The sequence below is a fragment of the Gavialis gangeticus genome, unplaced genomic scaffold (assembly GCF_001723915.1).
Source record: "Gavialis gangeticus isolate Ggan-Ray unplaced genomic scaffold, GavGan_comp1, whole genome shotgun sequence".
In the NCBI taxonomy this organism is placed as follows: domain Eukaryota; kingdom Metazoa; phylum Chordata; order Crocodylia; family Gavialidae; genus Gavialis; species Gavialis gangeticus.
In genome coordinates this window covers 64,627,738-64,644,828 of record NW_017728994.1, presented here as the reverse complement: position 1 = coordinate 64,644,828, position 17,091 = coordinate 64,627,738, and the positions used below count along the sequence as shown (strand labels likewise).

General features: G+C 40.9%; 1 protein-coding gene across 2 annotated transcripts in view; it reads left to right on the top strand.

Annotated features, from left to right (window-relative positions):
- ATE1 (arginyltransferase 1) overlaps positions 1-17,091 on the top strand; it is a 215,528-nt gene that overhangs the window by 146,190 nt on the left and 52,247 nt on the right. For both annotated transcript variants that reach the window (XM_019502934.1, XM_019502933.1), the window contains one exon: positions 8,756-8,876. In XM_019502934.1, the coding sequence (XP_019358479.1) occupies positions 8,756-8,876 (121 nt within the window). The remainder of the gene's footprint in view (positions 1-8,755; positions 8,877-17,091) is intronic.

Below are 17,091 nucleotides of genomic sequence, written 5' to 3'. Positions count from 1 at the left end.
GTGTGTGTGTGTGTGTGTGTGTGTGTGTGTGTGTGTGTGTGTGTGTGTGTGTGTGTGTGTGGGTGTGTGTGTGTGTGTGTGTGTGTGATTCTAGCAAGAGGTAGTGAAGTGCTAGATGTTTTATTATCTGGAAATTTAAACCAAACTTTTTGTAACACGTAGTACAGACCTGAAGTACCCTGTCATTTTATGTCCCAAGAACATGGATTTTCACGTTCCTTTTGCATGACAATATCTAGCCTTTAAAGATGAAACTGCAAGCTTTACTTTCCAGAAACATTGTGTGCCTTCCTTATTGCATGCAAAATGCTATATGTAATGAGCTATATGTACATCATATTGGCAGGAGAAGAGTCTTTAACACATGAAACTCAGATACAAGGAGTCGGAATACAAGTATGTAGAGGTGATCTGTGAGGTGGTGGGATTCTTTTCCTTTGGAAGCTTTGTGTTTAAGAGTACTAAAGGAGGTCACTACTTCAGTACCCTTCTACTTGCAATGCTAGCAGGCTTTTTAACTTCCAAGGTTAAAGTAGCCAAAATGTGTTCTTCCATGGATAAAATGAAATTAATACTGAAATAGACTGTGCTTTAGTAAGAAGCCTAAGGGAAATAAATCTTTTTGGAAACTTGTTTTTGAAATTGAATGCTGTTGTGATAACTGTAAATGTAACTCTGTAAAAGTTCTTCTCTCTAGAGCTAGCATCCCCATTTCTGCTGGACTTTAAGTATGTTCTTAGTATTATTGATTTGCAGTTTAGGAAGTAATAAAGGTTGTGTCCTTGCAGTTCCTTACTGAATTAGAGGAAATATAAAACCTGAGTGTGTTCCAGCAACTTCTAAAAGAACAGGTGCTAAAATACATAAAGTCATATCTGGCTAGATACCATGAGATTGATGTGTGTTTTCAATGCTGAAAGGGAGGTGTTTGCAAAATGATTTAATTTCACATTGAGATGTTCAGAATTAAATTATATTGGGAAGAATATCGTGCTTGATTTAAAAGAAAATGCACAAAAACCGAAAAACTCCAAAGTATTGTTATCAGAAACCACAATAAAAGTGATTTTAGTGCGTAGTAGAGTTGTGTAGACTTTCAGGAAGCTGACCACTAAAAATGTTCCATGGATTCCTTGTTTTGAAAATTAATGTAAGCGTGCTATCAAAGGGACTGTGTGAGAAACACAAACATGCTCCTGCATACATCCCTTCTTCCACTGTCTGTGACATCACAGAATTTAGGTTTCGATAATAGAGTACATGTTAATACTGTAAAATGTGATGAAAGCATGTACATAGTATGTTTGAGCAAATACTTTAAAGGAGAAGGGAGGTCAACAAGAGAGTACTTCTCCTACATTTTACCCTATTTGTAATGTGTGGTGAACTGAACGTCATAAAGTTACGACATTAGCTGTATTTTACAGATCCTTTGCAAGACAGACAACTTTCACTCTTGTGCCAGTGAGAGGCTAAAGTTTCAGTATCTTATGAATTACCAACTCAGACATAAATGGATGATTACTTTAGGATGTCTAGGAATCCCTCTTCACATTTCTAATATAAGGCATTTGCCTCTTGTTTTATTAGATGGTTGGGCATCTAGCTTCAACCGGACAAACACTGTGAGATGGTTAGATTAAATCTTGAAAAAGGATGCATAATTTTAACTAATATAAAATAATGATGATCCCTTTTTTATCTTCTGTTTAAAGTGTTTGGAATTTAAATCTTTTTCAGTCTTAAAAATTCAGATGATACCACAGGAGAAAGTATACAGGGGTTTCTGAGATGATTCTAAGGACTGCAGAAGACTTATTCCTTCAGTTCTATATACTTGGAACAATATCTTTGTGAACACACTTTGAATATCATAGTTTATTTTTCTAGTAAGTTTCTACCTTGTACCTAGGAATGGAGATATTTGATGTCTTTCGCATGACTTATAGGTGCAACTTTTTACCTTCTTCAAAGAGTGTTTACTAGACACACTTTAAATTCCTATTTCAGTCACGTGATATCCAGGGATCCTGGTGGTCTCTGTTTAAAAATCGTGAATTCTCTGATTAAAACCCCCCAAATCCATGTTTTTCCATGATTAAAATGAAACACCACTATATATAGATATATATAGGTATCAGTTGAACATAATGTAGTTATTGATATATTTACAATTTTAAGGCAGTTTCGGTGCCTCAATTATTATAATAAAATAAATTCTAAATACCTATGCATTTTGGCATTTCATTTGGGGGTTTTTATCATGAAAAATAAGAGCTCCCCCTTCCCCCTTCATTCACCAGAATACAGGTCCAGCTGTGTCAGTCCCCCAGCTGCTTTGTGGCACACAGCAGCCCTGATAAGCTAGTGCCCTGCCCCTGACCATGCTGTTGACCCTCACTCCCAACCCAAAGCCCTCCAGCCCTGCCAGTGCCCCTCACTCTCAACCTACAAACCCCCAGTCCTGCCATCTCTCAAACCTGACCCACAGCCCCCCAGCCCTGCCAGCACCCCTCACTCCTGACCTGCTGTCTTCCCTCCCTAGCTCTTCAGTGTGTAAGGAAGGGAGTAGTTGTATGGGGTAGGTGGGGGGCCAAGGCAATGTGACAGGAAGGGGAGGGTATGTGTCCCCCCCCCAAAATTTCTGCACCCACAGTGGGGTGCAGGGCTGCAGCCAGGCTGGACCAGCTCTGGGCAGGAGCTGCCTCCGCAGCCCAGTGGGCAGGACCTGGTGAAGGAGGGAGTGCCATGCCACCATGGTTGGAGATGTGGCAGTGGTGGTGTGTCCTTACAACTGCTACTTTGAACATGAGATCTGATATGTTTGATGTAAATGCCTTTTTCACCTTTCTGTTCTGAAGTTTTTTCTTTCTGTTGTTCTGGACATATCAAAAGACAGATCTTTCCCCTTCCTTTAGAATCTCCCAACCTTAATTAGTTAGTTCTGTGCCTAAAATGTCACCACAAAACTTTAGAAATAATAATCACTGTAATTTTATAGAGATGCACATATTTTATCTTAATTTTCACAAACAGGAGAAGTTCTTAAATTCCATACATTTTTAAGATCCAGTGAAAACACTTTTTGTGAAATCTTAGTTTAGATAAATAACCGAGGAGTCTTTGCTCTAAGTGAGCAAGAGTTCAACTGCCCCTGTGCTTTAACTCTGTTGGAAAACAGCTCTGAGTGACAGCTACTTAATTTTTTTCTTCTTTTGAGCATTGAGAGAAAAAAGTTTCCAAATCCATAAGTAATTATATATTTAATATAGACAGGTTTTTTTAATTCTGTCTAGCTGAAAAGGTGGTTTGTTTTCCAAATCCTCAATTTGTTTCATTTGAGAGCTAGTGACTTAAACCGTGCTTTTAACCATTGCACTCACATATCTTTCAAGCGTTTCTCTTTAAAAGTATAACATTTCAAAGTGTGGCAAATAGTTGGCTTTATTTATATAATAAAACAATTTCCATTCCTTGGCTTGAGAGAATGATCTAAAGCCATGAGGCTTAAGCTTATGCTTGAAATTGCAAGAATATTTTTTTAATTTACTGCAGAAATTTGTTTTTAATAAAGCAGAAGTAGTTACAAGTTGATCCTATTTCTTTTTCAAATAAAAAAAGTCAGTCAGGGTCATGTAGGGAGTGTTTAAAATACATATTCCATCATTTCTTTTAGGCAGCTGCTGTCTGCAGTAATAGTAATGACTGGCACTCATCTTCAACTATGACTACTACTGATACTGGAAATCAGTTTCCACATGTAGGTTTCAGGAAACGTGCCAGGGCTAACTCGTGTCTACATTCCCTCTTACTGTCGGCCCAGGTGGCATGATGATGTTCTGTTGCTTGTTCTATGTCCTTCATAGTTGAGTGCCAAGCTGTCCTATCATGGGCTGTATTCTCCCAGGACATTAAGTCCAGCCTGGCAGACTATATGTGCCACTTAATGCAGTCCTTGTAGCAGAGTTTGGGATGCCCAACCTTCCTCTGCAGTAGGCCACCCTATATAAAAACTTTCAGGATTGTTTGTAAATACAAAATCATCACTATAAGTTAGCAAAAAGCATTCATCCACAGAAACCTAAAAAAAACCCCTAAATATAAAATGAACTGGTGATTGGAGTGACAAGTGTTGCTAGTGCATGGACTGACTGTTTGATCTTTAAGAAAAAGAAGTGGAAGGAGTTGTAAAGTGTCAGAGGGACTTATATTTCTATAAACTTTAGGATGGTGAAGTGGGCAGCTGATACAGTTCTCTGAAAGCTGGCTAGCTCATCCAATTTTTTTTTCAAAGTTTAGTCTTTGAAATGACCTAATGGATTCTGTAGCATCCTTCCTCGTTCTAACCGTTGTCTCTGTGTGGACATTTGCATATGAAAGTTGCAAATGAGTATTTCAGTTGATGATTACTGTTTAGCTGTCATCAGATGTGGTACTCTTAGGGTTTTGAAGTAATTGATAGGAAGCAGTTTATTGACAGTAAGAAAAATAGGAGATTTTAAACCATGTATAGAGTTAAGTTGTACCAGAGTAGAAAGGATTCATGATTTTTTGTTTTTGTTTTTGTTTGTTTTTTTTGTTAAATCATTAAATCAAGTCTTCTGATTATTCAGGATCAAGTATGTCACAGCATAAAACTTTGTTGGAAGTGGAAGAGCAGAACATTGATGAGCTGGATCTTGTGAAAGATGTTTTCAAGGAGATGTATATCATTGAACTGTGGCTGTGTATACCATTGAATAACTTAAATTATTTCTATAAAAGAAGCTTATATCATTTTGGGGGGCTAGAAAATGAAAAAATCAGCTGAATTTAAAAGACAAAAAAAGTGCAATTTGTTTTCTGCTAACACTGTTGCCTTCATTAAATCATGAAATTGTCAGAATCGTTGAGACAAGACCTTCTGACTGTCAGAAGGATTTGTCATAATTTGTCTTTACTTGTAGGTTTCCAAACCTGTAATAAACCCTGTGACAGGAGGCCTAGGCTTTCTGTCACTTTAAGGGGAGAAAATGCTGCAGTTAGGACTGAGGGCAGCTGGATAGATGCTAGCTTGGAGAGGGTGGGCAGCCAGAGATCACTGCTGACCAGGCAGGGAGCTGCACATTAAGAAAAAAAGGGAAACACCCACCGCCAGTCAGAGGACTGTCACGTAACATAAGCTGGCTGTAGGAGAACTGGCAGATAGGAGCCAAAGCAGGCTCCCAGGGGCTTATGGACAGCACATGACTATTGCAATGCCAGAGGCTTGGCCACAGTACAACAGGGAGGACCCTGCAAGGCAGACAAGGCACAGTGACTGCAACTAGGCTAGCAACAGAGATCTCCCACCTCCTACCCCTGCCCCACTCCAGGCCAGTCTAACAAGCTCAATACAGAAGTGCCTGTGGGAAGGTGGGGAAGACGCATGATGGCAGGACCTGGGAGGCATTTAAGCCTGGGGTCTGAGCCAGATCAGGCAGCTTGGCTTTGTAAGAGGCAGGGGAAAGAGCTCCAGGCTTGGAAGACAGCAGGGGAGGTGTCCTGACAGACTCTGGAGCTGCCTGGGCAATTGGAGCAAGGCACGGAAGCATTTTCAGGGAATATGGACCAGGGAAGAGGGGAAATCTGCCCAGGTTTGGCCAAGATGCTGATTTCAGTTTGTGTTTGATGTTGGGACCCAGTGCAGAGTTTAGGTGGCAGCTAGAGGGCTTATTCTTTTGGAATAGTAAACAGAACCACTTCCTTTGTGATAGCATACTAGTGGTTCAGATGGGTCTGGGAGGAGTGGTTTAAAGGTCCTATTAGTGCCTGAGGAGCACATGACTGCCTTAAGCCTTGCCAGAAATCAGGCTCAAGGCACTGATTGGACCAGAGGACCCAAAGGCCTAGCAGGGCAGAGACAGGTCAGGAATTGCCCTAGAGGGGTGAGAACCAGGGCCAGAGGCCTGAAGCCATTAAGGGGCATAACCATTGCCCGGGAGGGGTGAAAATCAGGGCCAAGGTCCCAAAGCCCACAAGGAACATAACCATTGCTTGGGAGGGGAGAGAACCAGGGCTAGGGACCCACAGTCCAGAGGGGTGAGAGAGGGCCAGGAGCTCAAAGCCTCAAGGGGCAAGAGCAGGGCTCAGGGCCAAGAAGGGATGATAAGGACAAGACAGTCGCTGGAGTCCAGAGACCAGGTCCAGCATGGTGGGACTAAGCAGAAGTGTTCAACAAGAGAAAAGGGGCAGAGGTCAAAGAGACCAAGGCCCCAACAAGGGCAGTTGGGACCCCCAGGGCTCGGTCCTTACGCCTGCACTGTTCAACATCTTCATCAGCAACTTGGACAAAGGGGTGAAAAGTACCTTGTTCAAATTAACGAATGACACCAAGATGTGGGGAGAAGCGGGCAAGCTAGAGGAGAGGGACAGTCTGCAACTAGATCTGGACAGGTTACAAGGGTGGGCGGATGAGAATAGGATGGGTTTCAACACTGACAAGTGCAAGGTGCTGCACCTAGGGAGGAAGAACTAGCAGCATACCTACAGGCTGGGGAACTCCCTTCTCATCAGTGCAGAGGCAGAAAAGGATCTTGGAGTCGTTATCGATTCCAAGATGTACATGGGCCGCCAATGTGGGGATGCAGTCAGGAAAGCTAACCACACCTTGTCGTGCATCCACAGATGCATCACGAGCAGGTCCAAGGAGGTGATTCTCCCCCTCTATGCAACATTGGTCAGGCTGCAGTTGGAGTACTGTGTCCAGTTCTGAGCTTTGTACTTTAGGAGGGATGTGGCCAGCATCAAGAGGGTCCAGAGGAGGGCCATTTGCATGATCAGGGGGCAGCAAGGCAGGCCCTATGAAGAGAGGCTACAAGGGAAGGCTGACAGGGGATCTGGTGGCCATCTGTAAACTGGCCAAGGGGGACCAGCAGGCAGTGGGAGAGTCCCTGTTCCCCCGAGCACTACCGGGGTAACAAGGAATAACGGCCATAAGTTGACTGAGAGTAGATTCAAACTAGACATCAGGAAGCACTACTTCATAGTTAGGGCGGCTAGGATCTGCAACCAACTTCCAAGGCAAGTGGTGCTTGCTCCTACCCTGGGGGTCTTCAAAAGGAGGCTAGATAATCATGTAGCCAGGGTCGTTTGACCCCAATACTCTTTCCTGCCCATGGCAGGGGGTCGGACTTGATGATCTGCTCAGGTCCCTGCCAACCCTACCAACTATGAAACTATGAAGGGATGTAAAGGTCTAGAATGGCCTGAGATGGGACTGGAGCTGAGTTCCTCTAAAATGACTAAATGGTAATACCTGCAAGACATGGACGTGGCTGGAGTGGAGGTTATGGGCTGTGATTAGCCCATAAGCCAGCAGGTATGCTGAGGCACATTATTATTGCCAGCCCTCCAGGATTGCCTTGGAGTCTTCAGGATTTTGATATAAATCACCAGGAGACTGCTGAGAGTCACCCAGGAGAGGAATGATAGGACATTCATTAAAATAAATATTAAATGTTGAATCCTATTTATACAGTAGTCCAGTGGGTTTCAAAAATGTAATAGTAATGTGCATTTGCCTTCCTGACGTAAAATCTGTGCGCCATAATCCGTAACTGTTATCCACAAGCGTGTGGGCACATTTGTGTGTTGTGGGCACGTTGGCATTCTGGAAACCTCTCAGAATAGATTCAAGGAGAGATGGCAACCCTAGGCCACATACGGGCCAGAAGGGCCCATCTAGCAAAGCTTTGGGTTTGTGCTAGCAGGGTCTGGGAGGGGAGCCACTGGTGAAGATAGGACTAAGGCCTACTCTAGGACTTTGGAGCAGCTTCCCTTTGAAAAATCAACCATTACATTGAAGTGTGGTAGGTGAGGCTAAAGGGAGCAAGTGCAGAGAAGTAGCCTTTGGGCTACCAGGGGACATTATGGCTGCCCTTGGGGCCCAGTCCAGCTACAAACCCCTAAAATTGTTTTTCCTTTTACTTTATTTGCTGTGCTTAGCATAGCTTTGTTGACACACACTGTGGCTTTTTTGTCTTTAAACACTGTATTTGATATTGCTACTACAACGTTTGGACTGTTTGTGGAAGTTCATAAGATGTGGCAAAAGCAAATAACGGGTCAAAGTTAGGATCTTAAAGTAACAGTGTAAAAAGGAGAAATTTTAAATCATATGATTTGACAGTTCAGAGTAATATTGTTGAGGTGATAATCTCACTAAAATAATTCTGTCTGTGGAGGCATTTCTAATATTACTTTCATGACATATGGGAATAATCTATAGTGAACGAGAGAAAAATATTCCATTCCTTTTCTTTTAAGATGTCATACAACAAAGTCATATATCACTAATAAAATAGAAATACTCGCTGCACTGATCCAGTAAGTTTTGTGTTTGAAAGATTTGCAGTTGTATTTGCTAGAATGTGCAGCATTTCAGAGAAGCTGCTTTTGAGTTGCTGAGTGCTTTAGTATCGGCAGCGAGTCAGCACTACTTTAGGCCTTAACAACAAAACCCAAATGAGTCTGTCTTGTCATCGATATCATAATATACAAGTTAAATTTAGATATATTTTTTTAAACACTGTGAAGGTCAAGTTTATACTTCTGAGGTGATGCTAACATCACCAAAGGGTGACATAGTATTTACAGTGAAGTATCTGTGGCTAAATCCACTTAGAATTGATTAAAGCTATTCCTTATCCATAGTGAAATTGGGGAAATTGGGAGTCATGTAGTTGGGATGCTGTTGTGCAAGTGATATGCCTTTTTTTCTTTTTCTTTTTTCTAGGGTCAGTACAGGCCCTCTGATTTGTTGTGTCCAGAGACTTATGTCTGGGTTCCCATTGAGCAGTGTCTACCCTCATTGGAGCACTCGAAATATTGCCGCTTCAACCAGGACTCAAATGCAGGTAGGTTTAAAACTTAACTTAGATCTAGAAATTGTCTGTCTTGTTTTTACAATCTATTGGTGTCATCTGCTGTTAAGGCTTGCTGGAAGTCTCATCCGTTTAAGCAATGTTGAAAAAACAAAACATTTCCAGGAAGCATAGGAAATAGAGTGTGTGTCCTGCGGCTAAAGGATTTCTGCCTCCTAATAGTAAATTCTATGAGTATGTGTAGTTTAAAGCATGTATTTTCAGATGATAGTTTTTTGTAAAGGTGTGAGTTGCTCAGCCCATTTAGATTACTTAAATGATGTACATTTACCTTTAAAAAGTAAAAACGAAAGTAATTTAGAATAACTACCTAAAACTAAAAAGGGCACAAAATTAAAAGTTAAAGGGGACACCCAGAGACAGAGAAAGAGAGGAGAGACATTCAGTACCTGTAGGATTGTGTTCAATATGTCAAAACCCCCCCCCCGAAACTAAACAGACCATTGTGCACATAACCAAATCTTGAATGTTCCTGCTATTTCTTCCCTTTCATTCACCAGCACGTGCCAGTCAAAACTGTCAGTTTAAAATGTAAAATAACAATAATGAAGTTAAATATCAGTATATTAGAATATAAAATGTATTACAGGTAGTTACTCCTACAGCTCTTATAGACCAGATCCATGGTCCACAAAGTTCTGACGTACTGCTTCTGGTTATTATTGGGCAGTCAGAAATTCCTGTTTAGGGGAGATGCTATTTATTAGAGAAGTTTAAAAAAAGTTGTTGAATATCTTTCTTTCCCATGTCTCATCTCCCCACTGTATGTGGTCGCACACCTTCAGAGAAGTAAAATTATTAGATTACATAGCTGGATTGTAGATCTCATGTGTAGGATTAGTGTTGAAATGGCAGTTTGTTTTCAGTGCTCTGAGAAGGGCTAATGCAAGATGAAAAAACATTGCATCCTTCTTTTGAGCTCTTTGGCTGACTAGATGTATTGCACTAATGGTGGCGCAACACTGAACCCTACTTATTGGTGAAGAAGCTTTGGCAACCCATAGAATTTCAAGTTTAGCAGGTCCCAGAGGAATTTTCTTCCTTTCTCCAGTGCTTGATAAATCTACACTATTCTGATGTGGAATAAAGTATTTGAAAGGGAAATATGAATGGCTATCTTATCTCTAAATCTAATTTAATGGAAAAAAATATCTTGACAAATTCTGGGCTGAGTTTCATTTTGATATTTTAAATCTTAATTTGAGAAACACCACAAAAGTGAATCTCATAATGGAAATCCAGTGAAATCAAGAGTATTGTGTATATATAGTGTACATGCTCAACTATTCCTTTCACATCACCAGCGGTTCTATATCTCATTATGTTATTAGCCCCTATCTACAGCAGTAGTGGTATTAAATGGATTTAATGTTCAGGTGACTTTCGTTCTCTATAACAAACAATTGCAGGAAACGAATCATACAAGATTCTTTTGGCAAAGTGTTGTATTAGTGAAGTCGTGAGTTGAATACAAGAGGTTTTAAATGAGGATATCATTGAGTTTCAAACATTTAGAAGACCCTGAATTTAGGATGACCCCCAAATAATTCAGTTTGTTATATGGAAAATCTAGAAATGTGTTATAATTTTCCATGTGTAGAAGCTAATTGTTAAAGGATTGTCTTAAATTTGCACCCCACCTTCCACTGCAGCTGAGAAAGCAGTGGCAGAAAACAAGCACTATGGAGCTGGCCAGTGGGGAGGTAGTGGGCAGCAGACAATAGGGTGGTCAGCATGGGGGAGCAGTTGGTGGGGGAAGCAGTTCGGGGGAAGGCAGATGATGAGGCTTGACCCCTGCCACCCTTCTCCTCTGTTTCTTGCCCCCCACAGCAGTGGGTCCCCTTTCCCTTCCCCAACCCAACTGCTTCCCATTGCTTTGGCTTTTACTGTGGCTCTGGCATGCTCCATCTGTACTACAGCCTAGAGCACAGAGCGTGTTTGCTCCACCTCCAGCATGGCCTGGTAGCAACAGCAGTAGCATGGCAGCTCCAAGCCCCAGCTCAAGCTGCTACTGTCTCATCTACCAGGCTGGGCTGGGGCTGGAGCAAATATATGCTCCATGCCCCAGGCAGCAGGGGGGACGGAGCTTGCTGGAGCAAGGGTAGGTAGTGGTGGGGCAGAGAGGCCCAAGGTTGTACTGGAGAAGGTGGGGGACAAAGGCTGTGGCGGGGCTGAGGCTGCAGGCCTCTACCTATTTCAGGTTGGAGACAGAGCTACAGCACTGCCTGCCCCACTTCCACCTTCTACTTGAATCCAAAATGAGGGGCTTTTTTCCCCCATGTCAAACAGGATTCGTCTTGGATTCAAATAAATATGGTAAGTTTTGCATCATTCTAGTGAGATATCTCAGTAATATCCCCATGTCTTTATCACTTGGTGACCAGATTACTATAAATGTGTTTTATAATAGATGCGTTGACCCACTTAAAAACTGAAATCACAATTTCAGGATGGCAATATGACATGTCTATAATCTTCTAATCAGCCTATTATTATCTGTCACACGGGTGACAAAATAAGGTGAGATATAGAAGAAGGAATTTGCATGCAAATATTTTTGTTCTGAGCTTGTGAGCACCTGGAGACAAATAGATTTGGAAGGGATTGGACTGAAGGAAAAAGCAGCGCCTTGACAAATCAGATTGAGAGGTCATTGAATTTGTAAGAGGAAGCATGGTAAAATGTACAAAGGTGGAAGGAGGAAATGAATGGGTTTTGAGGTGACATTGTTCGTACCCCAGTAAAAGAAAACATTATGCTTATTAAGTAGCTAACCAAAAAAGCATCTGTGGGGCAGTGACAAAACTAGAGTCTTAGTAGGGGAAAAGGAGCATCTACTTTTGAAATCCCTGTCACATACCAAAGGTTTGAAAATTATGAAATGTTAAACTTTACATCTTTATCAATGCTGTAGTTCTTAGTCCAGACACTGGTTGAAAATCATTTGAACAAATAAAAACCTGCATTTTGCAAATACTTACAGATGGCTATGTGCATATGTGAGATGTCCTGCAGACAGGAGTCAAGAAAAACATGAAGTAGATGATATTGGCAGTGGTTACATTTGCAACAAACTGTTTAAATTCAGAAGTCCTTCTGTTTTATGTGACATCACAGTCTGGTAACTAAGTGTAGTATGCATCAGCCTCTGGAGATAGTCCATGAAAAGCTCCAGATGCTCAAGATCTCTCCAGCTTCCTGTATCCAGTACCCAGTGTGCTGACTGCAAAAAGTAAGAAATCAGTTAACACACATTTTGGAAGTTCAACAATAGAATCCTGTAGCCAGCTGACAGTATGGACTATCAAGATCTATTAGAATTCAGTTGCTGAGTCAACGTTCAGCAGGTTGGTAACTTGGCCCTCTGTTCACAACTGCATTAGGGAAATTATCATTAGACTAAAGAGGACCCTAAAGCACATGAATTGCAACCTGAGTTATTAGAAAGCCAAAGATGCATACAGTAGTTACAATCTGAAAAAAAAAAAAAAAACCCCCAATGATTTAATACATTAGTGTGTCCAGCACTTGCATCACTTAACCATCCCTGGTGAACACCTGAAGTTGGTGAGAACAGGCTAATAGCTGATCTGTCAGGACATTCACCATCTTGGTAACCTTCTCCATGCACTCTATTTGAAGGTTATCTTTATACAGTCTTAAGCTGCAACTTATTTCATTTACTTAACAGAAGTTTCCTTTCAGTTCTCACAGCACTATTATAGCTAATATTCATAACTACGGCTTTCTCTTTTTTCTGCACAACAGCATCTAGAATTCTGCTTTTCCCTTGACATTTTTGTGGCGATTTTTATCTATAGTACTTATTTTACTTTGATTAAGCACCTGCATATTCAAAGTCAGATAGAATTCCATATCATGGAGTTAGATGGGAGATAAAGCAAGCCAAGTATAACTTTGCATGTTGTTTACTGACCATGTTGATTATCTTAAACCAGTTACTAGGGTTGCCTGAGGCTTGCCATTGTAAGACCCAGTTTATGGTTGTTTTATCTTGGCCAAATATTAACTGTTGGGTTGTTATTTCCTAACCCCTTATATCAAGAGTCAGCCTCTGGTGCTTTTTAATTTTTTTTTCTTTTAATTTCAGGCAAAATGATTCAGTTGCATCTGACAAGGCTTGGGGAATAGTGCATTTTGCCTTTGAAAATTTCTGGCTCGAGAACTTTGAGCTCTAGCATTTTCATTAGGGAAGGGATTTGAAATGTAGCAGGAAGAGCCTTTCTTTTTTAGATATGCCTTTTTCTCTTTCTTTGAACATCCCTTCTAATTTAGCTTAGTTAAGTCTGTGAAAAAAGCACAGTTTGCATGTGTTCTAAATCATTATTTTGTTGTCTGTCGATATACCTAGGAGCCCTAGTCTTAGACCCAAGCTCCCCTGGCTCAATGAACAGAATAAAAAAGCCATCACTCTTCCAGAGTTCACAATTCAAAACACGAGTTAAAATAAGGAAGTTGGGAAACACAGAAAATAATAAGATATTATTTAATGTGGTAAATTGACAGCTTAACTTCATAGCAAAGGAGAATTTTAAGGTCAGGTTTAAAGGAGAGCAATGGGGAAGCTTTGTAGATGTTTAAAGGGAACTGTTCTCAAGCATAAGGGTGTGGGAGAAAAGCATGCTTATTTGAAAATTGAACAAGTAGATAGTGGATCAAAGAATGGTGGGAGTCAACTTCAAAACACTCAAGGAGGGGTAGGTACAGCCAGTATAGGCTGCAAAAGATGTTGGAAGTGAATGCAAGCTGCTTGTTTGCATAGATAAAGGACAATTGGTAGAAGGATTCATGTGAAGAGTAAATAGGCGTTTGCATTTTGGACAGATATATATGTGCAAGCTAGCATTTGCTAGGGCCAGCGCAAAGGATGTTGAAGTAATCGTGACTTGAGGTGATAAGAAACTGAACTAGAGTTTTAGCTGTGTAGATTGCTAAGAAAAGCCTTTTGTTATATGTGTTATCCAAAAGGATTCTGAATGTGCAGATCTAATGAGAGATCTGAGTCTATCATAGGGGCCAGTCGAAATTTGCTAGTGCTTTAATAGCTACATTTGCTGAAGGTTCAACCTTTACCTGTGAAGGACGTGGCATGCCCCATCCTTTTCCAGCATATGTTGCTGACCAGGGTATGCATTTGTATTCTGACAGAGAGCCTGACCATGTGGCCTCCAGTTTAGGACTATGGGATCACAGAAGGAGTTTGCTTGTAATGGTTATTCTCAGATTCAGGAATGATGGGCCTGGGCACTGGAACTGAGAGAAGGAAATCTGTTTCTTCTGGATTTTCAGTAATCCTTGTCTTAGCACCAAAGCAGCATGGAAGAGGAGGCAGTCTGATTCCAAGCCAAGCTTGGGGGCAGAGAAGTAATGGTTGAGAGTTGAAGGTGGGAGTTTGTGCCTAGTTGAGTGAGGAGGTTGGGGCCAGGAGCTGAAGACTACATACACATTCAGATGATCTGAAAGAATTCTCCTGGATTTGTTTTTCGGGTAAAAACCTTAGTCAGAGACCTCTGAATACATATTTAAATACTAAGTCCCTGAAGAGCAGAGAGCTTACAGTACTGATGCTGTTCAGCCGCAGAGCACACATCTCAGTGTGTCCTGTAGGCTCACTCACTCTGCCTGAAGACAGATGGCAGCAGTGTACAGGACAGCATTGATTGGCTGACGCAGACTGCTCAGGGTCAGACTGTATCTCCCTGCTGCACAATGTGGGGATAGTGAAGGTGACATGTTCTGCTCCCTGCTTGGCTACAGCAGCAGAGTCCAGTGAGTGACATTCTGGAAGTCTGCTGTGACTTCTCAGAAAACACGTATTGACATTCAGTTTCCCAAACTCTCATGGGAGTGATGTAACCCTAGTTGTTCCCAGGTTATTTTTGTTCCTGGAGTGGCCATTTTTGCCCTGGGAGAAAAAAAATCCTGAATATTTTTCAGAGCAGTGATTCTCCCAGAACAAACTGAATTGTCTATACATGGCTGGAGAGGGAACTGGGAACCAGCTAAGTGGGAGAGGAACACACAGATCAGATAAGGTGGTGAAGAGAAGAGAGAAATGCTGGAACTGGATAGACAAAAAGATGAACTAGAAATGGGGCATAGGCTGACAAGCTGTTATGTGGGAAGAGAACTGCTAGGACAAGGGATCTGGGAATGGTGCTGAAACCAGAAGGGCTGGAAGTGAAGGATGCAGCAGAAACAGAGTTAAAGTAACTACAGAAGGCATCGGGCATGGCAGGAGATTTAGCAGAAAAACCTGTGCCTCATTACCACAGCCTGACTAATCCAAAATTCTCCTTCCTCTGCTGTTAACAAAAGTCAGTGAAACCCGCAGGCAAAATGGTCCAGATAGAAAATGACAACTTATTTTTACTGCTGTTGGTTGCTGTCAGCTCCTCTATTACCTCATTTGGCTTTTTCATAACTTTGCAGACAAGTTTCAGGATAGAGGTGAATATGTATATTTGCTAGTAAAAGCTTTGACAGTATTAGCTATCTTGATAATCTCCTTCTCCATCATAGACTTCTTGTGTAACTTTGGACAGGGCACTTAGCTTGTGTGTGTGCTTCAGTTCCTCACTTTAAAAAACAAAAAAACAAAAAACCCCAACATAATAGCACTTCTGTACTTGACTGGACTGTTGCCAGGATAAAAACCTTAAAGATTGTGAAGCACTCTGGTGCAGAGATGGAAGCTGTTTAGGAACCATAGACAAAAAAGTTTACATAGGATGGAAAGAATTGTGAAGTCTTATTTATATAGAAAGCACTTCTTGTCTGTAATTTATCTAGTATTTACAGTACACATTAAAAGTAAAATGACTCCAGATTATTTGACATGCTTTGGAGGGCTGAACTTGGGAAAGGATGTCATTAAATTCCAGTTTTACTTATTTAAAACTGTGAAAGGGCTAACCTCTCCTTCTCTAAACAGAGCCAAAGGAGTAGATTCAAGTAATATAATCAGCAGGGGAAAGACAGTTATCAGTTACCCCAGTAACTTTTCCAGAATTGTGTATCTTACCAGTTCACGTCTGTTTCTAATTAAGCTTATAAACACTTGAAACCAATTGAAGTGCATATTTCTAAATCCGTCCGGATCCTTGGTCATAAAACAGTATTTAAACGGGGAAGATAGTGCTAATGAGCTGTAGCCAAGCAAATTTGTCAACTTCATTTTTAGTGTGTGATAGTAAAAAGAGCTAGTGTCTAGATTACCTTGAAATTATTGGTTGTGGGTTTTGCATCTCTCTGCCTAGGTTTTTAGAGTTAGAAAAGGAGGAGACAAGACCATCTTCTTGGATCTTAAATGTTCCAGTGTTTCTGTAAGGAAGGAAAGGAATTTAATCAATTTGGTTATTTTTGTTCAGCTTCTTTTACAAAGGGTAGAATGTCATGAAGTTTTAAATATGCGGTTTATGGGTAGCTTATAGGAGCGAGCCCTTACAAAAAGAAAATTTTTACATCTGTTATGATAATGTGCAATGTGCAAAACCCATGTTGTGCATTGTTTTGAAATTGTTGAATTGTCTTCAGATAGTTCATTAAAATATCATTACACCTTTGTTTTATCAAGAGAGTTAAATCATGTGAGTCCCTCAGAGCATATTTTATTCGTTTTTATATGCATTCATATTTTTCTAGATAACTTGTTTTGGAATAGTTGTATAAAAATTGCAAAGTTAGGAATTTGTCCAGATGTCAGTGAGATTTTCATCCAGGTTTAAAAAGTCTAGGAAATACACTGGTTATGGGATTACCTTGGACTAATGAAAAGGAGGAGTGGAGGAGGCAATGTATTGTGTGTTTGCAAAGTTTTCCTTGGAACTAAGCGTTGGTATTTCAAATGGGGTGGGGAGGATGATTTTTAGCTTTGGGCCATACTGTGTTGGTATCCTGGCATAGTTGTGAATCCATTTTTAAATCCATATTCCTTTATAAACCTAGTGAGCTCTGAAATCAGTGTGTCCAGGGTACTGACCTTCTAAATATGTCTGCCTCATACTGAATTTCTGCGAATGCATAGAATACCCTGAGGCCCTCTACCATGATTCTCTGTAAACTTTGATAGTTCATAACATAACAGAGCGCTCTTAAGAATGTATCTTTGGTACAATATCTTATCTTACTGATTTTTTTTTTTTTTTTTTTTTTTTTTTTTTTTTTT